This window comes from Leptopilina heterotoma, unplaced genomic scaffold, assembly GCF_015476425.1.
Source record: "Leptopilina heterotoma isolate Lh14 unplaced genomic scaffold, ASM1547642v1 Lhet_627, whole genome shotgun sequence".
Taxonomy (NCBI): domain Eukaryota; kingdom Metazoa; phylum Arthropoda; class Insecta; order Hymenoptera; family Figitidae; genus Leptopilina; species Leptopilina heterotoma.
The window spans coordinates 566,095-574,361 of record NW_025111147.1 but is presented as its reverse complement, the minus strand read 5'-3'; the positions used below and the strand labels follow the sequence as shown (position 1 = coordinate 574,361).

Genomic DNA, 8,267 nt, shown 5'->3' with positions numbered 1-8,267 from the left:
TTAAACGTAAAAACACGCAAGGAAAATATCCGTAATAAACAAAATATGACATTGAATTAAATTCCATAAATATTTTTATGGAAATAGCGAATTTTCGAAATTATTAATTTTCGGGAAAATTATTTCGTAAATTTAAATTCGGAAATTTTTTTTTCGGAAAATTATCTTTTCGGAAAATTAGACTTGCGGAAAATTTTTTTTCGGAAAAATGACCGGGAACGCTGTAGGCATATTTCCCAAAATTCCCTAAGCAAAAAAAAAAATAATAATTATAATAATAACCGCTTGCAATGCGTCAATGCCACGCAAAGGCGCCACTCCCGTAAGAAGATCCTTGCACTGGTGGTCAGAGGAGCTAGCCTCCTTGAGGAAGGAATGCCTCAAAGCAAGAAGGACATATACCCGATCTAAGGGAGATCCCTTGCTGAAAGAGGCTTTCAAGGAGGCGAAAAAGAACCTCAAGAAAGAGATCCGCAAGTCGCGACGCCGTAGCTGGAAGGACCTAATCGAGAAAGTCGATAAGGACCTATGGGGTCTGGCTTTTAAAATCGTTACTAAGAAATTAGCGACGAGGCAAAAGACCCCCGGCCTGGACAATCCCGATTGGGTCAGAAAGATAATAAATTCTTTGTTTCATCTTGCAGAGCCATACCTTAGAAGGAACTGGAGTTATTGCAAAGTCGAAGAGGAAGAACTCTTCACACTTAGTGAACTGCAAAAAGCAGGCAAAAGATTGAAAACAGGCAAGGCGCCTGGAATCGATGGGATAAGTAACGAGATCCTAAAGTTGGTAATCGACACTTTACCCCAGATTCTGCTTCGATGCTTCAATCTTTGCCTTGAGAGAGGAGAGTTCTTTCGCGACTGGAAGCGACAGACGTTAGTCCTCCTAAGGAAAGGTGAAAAACCTTTAGATAAGGTTTCATCATACAGGCCTGTATGCCTGTTGGATACGATAGGTAAACTTCTAGAGGATATGGTTCTGCAGAGAATGCAAAGCCACTTGACCGGAGAGAATAGTCTATCGGATCACCAATTTGGTTTCCGTAAAGGCAAGTCCACAGTTGATGCCATCCAGGCAGTTGTGGACATAGCCAAAGCAGGAAAAAACAAATTGGGACCTGGGAAAAAGAAGAGCTTCTGCGCGTTGGTAGCAATTGACATACGCAACGCGTTTAATTCCGCAAGATGGAAAGATCTTATCGAGTCGATAAAAAAGAAAAACATGCCGCCCTACTTGTTGCGGATAATGGATAATTATCTTAGCGACAGGTGGGTTATATATGAGGGTGACACCTGCACTCTTAGGGAAGAGATGCAGCGTGGGGCTCCTCAAGGCTCGAGGGTGGGTCCATTTGTATGGAATGTATCTTACGATGATTTTTTGCGAATGGATCTGCCTGAAGGTGCGGTGATCATCGGCTTTGCTGACGACGCGTTGTTCGTGTGCACTGACGAAAGTGAGGAGGCTCTTGGGACATTGGTGAACGAATGTCTGCGACTAGCTAAAAGCTGGCTGGATACCAGAGGTCTTGAAATGGCCCTGGAAAAGACCGAGGCACTGCTGGTCACAGACAGACGTGGTTATGAGCTCTTACGAATCGTGATAGACGGATTCGAGGTCAAGTGGAGTAAGCAAATTAAATATCTTGGTGTGGAGTTGGATGGAAGGTTAAACTTCCACCACCTCATGGCTACGGCTTTAAATAAGGCGATCGAGTGTGCGGCTAATCATTCACGGTTAATGCCAAATGTAGGCGGACCCCGTGAACACAAACGGAGACTGGTGGCAAGTGTCGCCCACGCTAAAATGCTCTATGCAGCACCAGCGTGGGCCCCACCCCTGAGGTGCAAAAGATGTGTGACCATCTGTGAAAAGATACTGTCGGCGCAGAGATCGATAACAACGCGTATCATCTCTGCATATAAGACGGTATCTACGAGTGCTGTGCAGGTCCTTGCAAGTGTCCCGCCAGCAGATCTTTTGGCGAGGGAAAGGGAAGAAATGTTTCTCTTTTCTAAAGAAAGCAGTTCCTTGGATGAGGAAATAAGACCAAGCAAGGGTTTGATCCGCAAAGAAGCGAGGCACAGGCTCATAGAAAGATGGCAAGAAAGATGGGATAGTGAGGAAAAAGGTCGATGGACATATCGCCTTATCCCGGCACTCGCCACCTGGATAAATAGGAAACACGGTCAGGTTTCCTATTATATGACTCAGGCGCTCACAGGTCACGGGTGTTTTAACTCGTACCTGTGTCGCTTTTAATTACGCGAGGACGAGGTGTGTGCATATTGCCAGTTCCCTGAGGACAACGCGGAGCACACCCTCTTCTCATGCAAGAAATGGGACTTAGAGAGGCGGGCCATGTTTGAAGGTGTAAACAGTCAAGTTACACCGGAGAACATGGTATCGCTGATGACCTAGTCAGAAGAGAATTGGCGGCAAGTCGAGAACTTCATAATCTCGGTTATGTCGAGGAAGGATCTCGACGGCCGCCAAAAAGCGTAATTTAAACAGCTTTTAATTTGTTTGTTTGTCTTTTTTATTAATTTATTTTGTGATTTATTTGTCCTTATACATTTTTTAATTTGTCTTGTGTTTTTTATTTATTTTTGTGCAGTTTTATTTTCTTCAAATTATACGCGTTTATTTTTCTTTTTTTTATATATCCGTTTACAATTTTATCTTTTGACTTTTCACACTTAATTAAACATTTTTTTTTATTATTGTTGTGCTGTTAATTCTGCTTTTATATTGAAATAGTTTTAAATTTTTAACTATTAACGCAGGATAGCCGCAGAGAAAAGCTGAAAGTCGCATTAGCGACAGAGTTGGAGCGCCACCCTCGAAGGCTAAAGTCTTACGACAGTTCTGAGGGAGGGTAAAGGGCTCCAGAAGAAGGGTTACGGGTTTTAGTGGGTCGGGCTGGTAGTAGGTCGCCAGTTTATTAAATTTATTATAACATTTATTTATTTATCTTTTTTTAATATTTCCTTTTGTTTCATTTTACCAATTCCACATAACCTTCAAGTGCGGAATCCAAGGTATCTGTAGGCAGATTTCCTAAAAGTCCCTAAGCAAAAAAAATAAATAATAATAATAATAATAATTAGGTATTAATATATTAATTAAGCACATTAAATTTTATATTAATTAGTTAAATAAATAATTTATAAACAATTTACAGAATATATATAATTGAATGGAAAATGTCTTTTTAATATTATACAGTAATAATTATTTATTATATTATTAAATTACATTAATATATTATAAATATTTGATATTTATTATTGTTTTTAATACTATTGTTATTAATAATTAACTATAATAATCTTCGTATTCTTTCATTCAGTCTGTCCAGAGCGTGTACATTCTGTCCGCAGTGAGAGAGAAAGGTTGATAGAGAGAAAGAGAGGTAAGTATCGCCTGTCCTTTTAGTTTAGAGTAGGAGCGAAAGAGAGGCGAATATTATTATTATATCTATATATATTAAGTTAGTCTTTCCTTATATACTCTGTTCACAGTGAGAGAGAAAGAGAGGGAGGGAGGTATTGTCTCTCCTTTTAGTTTAGAGTAGGAGCGAAAGAGAGACGAATAGTTAAGAAAGTAATTCCCACTTTTTGGGTTTAGAAGGGGGTACCATGTTTTCTCCATTTTCCGTGTCAGGTAGAAAGAGAGGAACAGAATTTGATAGGGGAAGGAAAAGTGGGGAATTTTACTTTCAAGCAAAAAAAGGAAATGGTCGTCTTATTTCCTTATTGGCTAATTATTTTTCTTTTTTCACTCACAGATAGATTAAGGAGTAAAAGAAAGGCAGATCGAGAACGAAGTATGAGTGAGAGGTATAAATTTTATCGTTGTTCCATAAACCAAATGGACAATTTTTCATCAATTTTTGACTCCCACCCCGCCTCCAGTTGTGAACAATCGCAAATATTTTAAAAAACTAATTCGTATAATTATTTAATGTCGCTTCTACAATGGGCAAGTTCTACGTTCACGATCGACGTGCCGCGCTTGTGCTACGAGCACGAAAGCAAGTGTTGCCAACTGATTTGACTTGCAGCTGAAATTTGTCATCAGCGTGATATCGAAATGTATGAAATAAAAAATTGTAATTATAAATTGCAATTTATACTTGTAAATTTACTTTTGACCGCGTTAACAGTGTAGTTTAATCAATGAGCAGTGAAATGTGTTGTATATTGAATTAAGTATGGTAAAAATATAGTTTTTAAATTATGTTTATTTATTGTGTTTATATATTAATTCATAAAACTAATTCGATTCCAAATGTCATGAATTAATTTTGTAAATGAATACTTAATATTAAAAATATTTAGTCTTTTTATAATTATTAATATTTCTAAACTTCAAATATTTAAATTTTTAAATAAAAATATTATATTTTAGTTTAAAGCTAATTGGAAGCAATAAAAACCAGTAAGTAATTCTATACTTCATCAGCGATATAACCCCATTTTACGGTATTTTATTGTAATTTTATTGTAAATTATAATAAAATTGAAATAATAAACATATACACAAAAAACAATTTTTTATCTATTTTAATTAAAACAACAACAAAAAGAAGATATCTTATACTTTGAACAGAAAATTCTAAAAATCTATTCTGCGTAAGTACAATAATTTTTTTTAATGACAATGAAATCTTTGTTTGGAGTTTAGTATATGTTTGTGAATTTAATTTGCAAAACATAGAAAACTATTTCACAGTAGTTGTAGAAGTAGCATTAGAAATTTAGTACGCAGCAATTATATAGCTAAATAATCACTGGACTTTTCTGTGATTAGTCCATTAATGGTTCCATTAATATTTTCCGTAATTAATCTACTAATTATTTTTCTTAAGGAAATTACAGTGTAGAATATTTTTATGCTGCATTTAAAAAGTCGTATTGTTCAGATATGCCTTCTGATATATATGTCTTCTGCTTTCTCACACATTAAAATTCACCCTTAGCCTTTAAAATTTTAACTATGAAAGAACCTTTATGTTTTCGTTCTTTACAGTTTTGAGGTTATGTGCATACCCTGTTTTATTATCTTGCAATTTTGTTTAAGCAATCAAAGGTGTTTAAATTGTGGTAAAAAAATCTGTTGTTGTTACAAATAATCTGGTTTGGATTTTCATCTGCAAAATATTATGTGTGAATAGAGAAGATTATATTGAAAAATAGTACTTAAAAAAATAATTGTTGTTCAATAACTTAACAATGATTATTCTTGCCATATATTTATTTACAATTGCTGCCGAGTGGATGAATATTATTAATTTGTATATTCGATGGCGGGAAATTGATTACGGAAATTTTCGTCGGTGGTGGGTTAAGCCTCATATTAGGGAACAATGGCGAGAAATACATGGTCTATACAACGCTTTGTTTTTCTATTTCTTGCACAATGATCATGAAGAATTTTACGAAATGGCTCGGATGACACCAGATCAATTTAATTTGTTATACAGCATGATTGAACATAGACTTCAAAAATTCAGTTTGAGACGACCTTTACCAAAAAGACTTCGATTAATTCTTACGTTAAAGTAAGTGAAATACTAACTAAAGTAAATGTGTGTAGCATTTATGAATTTTTTTCAAGGTTTTATAGTTGCATGTTTATTTTTAAAGATATTTATCTCAAAGGTGCTGATATGTAGTTATTTTTTAATGTTATTTATTTTACAGTGTAAATGATCGATTTTCAAACAAACATTAAAATAATTGCCGGATCCTTCTATACAATCATCGATGTATTAAGTTTTATAATTATAAACAATAAATTTTAACGCGAATTAAAACTCAGTTTATTTAGATATTAAAGACTAATAAAATTTAAAATAAAAGAGAACTTCTATTTTTATTGAAAAATTAAATGCTTAATATAAATTGAAATCAAGAAGAAAGTTGCATGGGTTCCATAATCTTTCGCTTAATTTATTAATTTAACATCCATTATCATGATAATTTTATAAATTTTAATTCTATATAACATAATAAATAATATTGACACAATGTAACATAGTATTAATATAATTAGCACAAAAGTAGAATAAACCAAGAAATACTCGAACATTTAGTCAAATAATGTTTAAACAGGGTTCATACAGAAATCCAAAATTAAAATTCCATATCATTTCCATGATTTTCAGGTCAAATTTTTAGAAAATTCCAGTGAAATTTTAAATTTAATTTCCACATCGTAACCGAATTTTTTTAAATTCAACATTTTTGCTTCTTTTTTATGGCATTTAGCTTCATTATTTTTGGGCTCTTCAAAAACACTTTACTTATTTAATAGTCTCCATCCTTTGGTAAAAAATCTAACATTATCGAAAATTATCAAAAATTCAACATTTTTTCTTCTTTTCTAGGGCATTTAGCTTCATTATTTTTGGGCTCTTCAAAAACACTTTACTTATTTAATAGTCTCCATCCTTTGGTAAAAAATCTAAAATTATCGAAAATTATCAAAAATTCGAGAAACCGAATTTCTTAAAATTCAACACTTTTTCTTTTTTTATGGCATTTAACATAAATATTTTTGGGCTCTTCAAAAACACTTTACTTATTTAATTGTCTCCACCCTTTAGTAAAAAATCTAAAATTATCTTAAAATTTCTGATTCAATTTCTTTTGAAGAAAAAAAATAGAAAAAAGGAAAAATTTAGAAACTTTTCAAAATTCCAGGCCTTTTCCATGATTTCCCTGATTTCCAGTAGCCTTTTAAAAATCTCATACCATTTCCATGATTTCCAGATTCTGTAGGAACCCTGTTAAAAGAAAAATCTTTCAGTGATTCTGTATTAACAAATTATTAAATTGAATGGAATAAAACAAATAGAAAATAGAATAGAAAAATAACATATAACAAAATAGAATTTTGGGAAGTATAATTTATTTAATTACATAAAAATGATTAAAGAAACATTTAATTTTGTAAAGCTTTTTTTGTTTATCCAAATTGTGTAAAAAATATTCAAAAATTCAAAAACTTTTACTTTTTAAAAATCACAATATTAAATTTTTTTAATCAATATTATTTTAAAAATATTTTTTTCATGAATTTAAAAATAAATACTTATTCTTCTTACACAAAATAAAAAAATATTTTCTTACATTGAAATAAATTAATTAATTACAGTTAAATAAGTATTAAGTATAGTCAATTAGAACTTTTAATAAATAAATTTTATACTTAATTCATGCGAAGCGTTTAAAAAAAATTTTTACTTTATTTGTTTTATTCTGCAGCTTTTTAGCGCATGGTGACAGCACCAAAACTACTTCAACTCTTTTCTATATTGGTCGTTCAACTACTTATAAAATAGTGCACGAAGTTTGTTCTGTCATCTGGGATTGCTTATCTCCTCGATATTTAGCAGTAAAAGACGCTTTTGATTGGCAAATCGTTGCACGCAGTTATTTCGAGAAATGGAATTTTCCAAATTGCTTGGGTGCCATTGATGGAAAAGAAATTCGCATTAAAAAGCCACCTCACTCTGGATCTCTGTTTTGGAACTACAAAAAGTTTTTCAGTTTCAAACTTTTGGCCGCATGTGATGCACACCTTCGTTTCACTTGGATTGACGTTGGCGATTATGGTAATATAATTTTATAAATTAATTCTTAATGTACAATACTTTTTATTTTCATTGTTATAATTAATAATATATTATTTTAGGATCCGTAAGTGATGCATCAGCTTTCCTCTATACAGATTTATACACTGCTCTTGAACATAATGAATTGGACTTGCCACCTGCTGCAGCTATACCCAGAACGAATATAGTAGTTCCTTATGCATTTGTTGGGGATGCAATATTTCCATTCAGAAACTATCTCATGAAGCCATTTGACAGAAACCATAGGTTGACTGAAAGGCAAATCTACTACAATTACAGGTGATTGAAAAAGAAATATACAATATACAGTCCGGGGAATCTATTTATAATTATCCTAAAAGCGCCGATTTATTATTTATTTATTTTTAAATTGAATTCCTTAATGATAATGTATCAAGTAATTAAAAAAATTTTTCTGAAAAAGTTTTTTCATAATTTTCATTCAGTGGAAACAGTTCTGTTTAAATGATATGTACATAAATACTAATTAATATAAATAAATACTAATTAATATTACTATATTAATAATATTATTGTTTTATAAAAATCAAATTTTAATCGTTTAAAACATTACAAATTATAGTTAGAGACAAGTAGACATTGTTAAAAATCTTGTTT

At 32.2% G+C, this 8,267-nt stretch overlaps 1 protein-coding gene across 1 annotated transcript; it reads left to right on the top strand.

The window, feature by feature from the left end:
* The first annotated feature begins 5,451 nt into the window (after positions 1-5,451).
* LOC122509765 lies at positions 5,452-7,981 on the top strand. Its single transcript, XM_043624006.1, has 3 exons — positions 5,452-5,570; positions 7,279-7,628; positions 7,709-7,981. Exons 1-3 carry the CDS (start codon positions 5,452-5,454, stop codon positions 7,930-7,932), a joined length of 693 nt encoding a protein of 230 aa, XP_043479941.1. The 3' UTR covers positions 7,933-7,981.
* Positions 7,982-8,267: the final 286 nt, after the last annotated feature.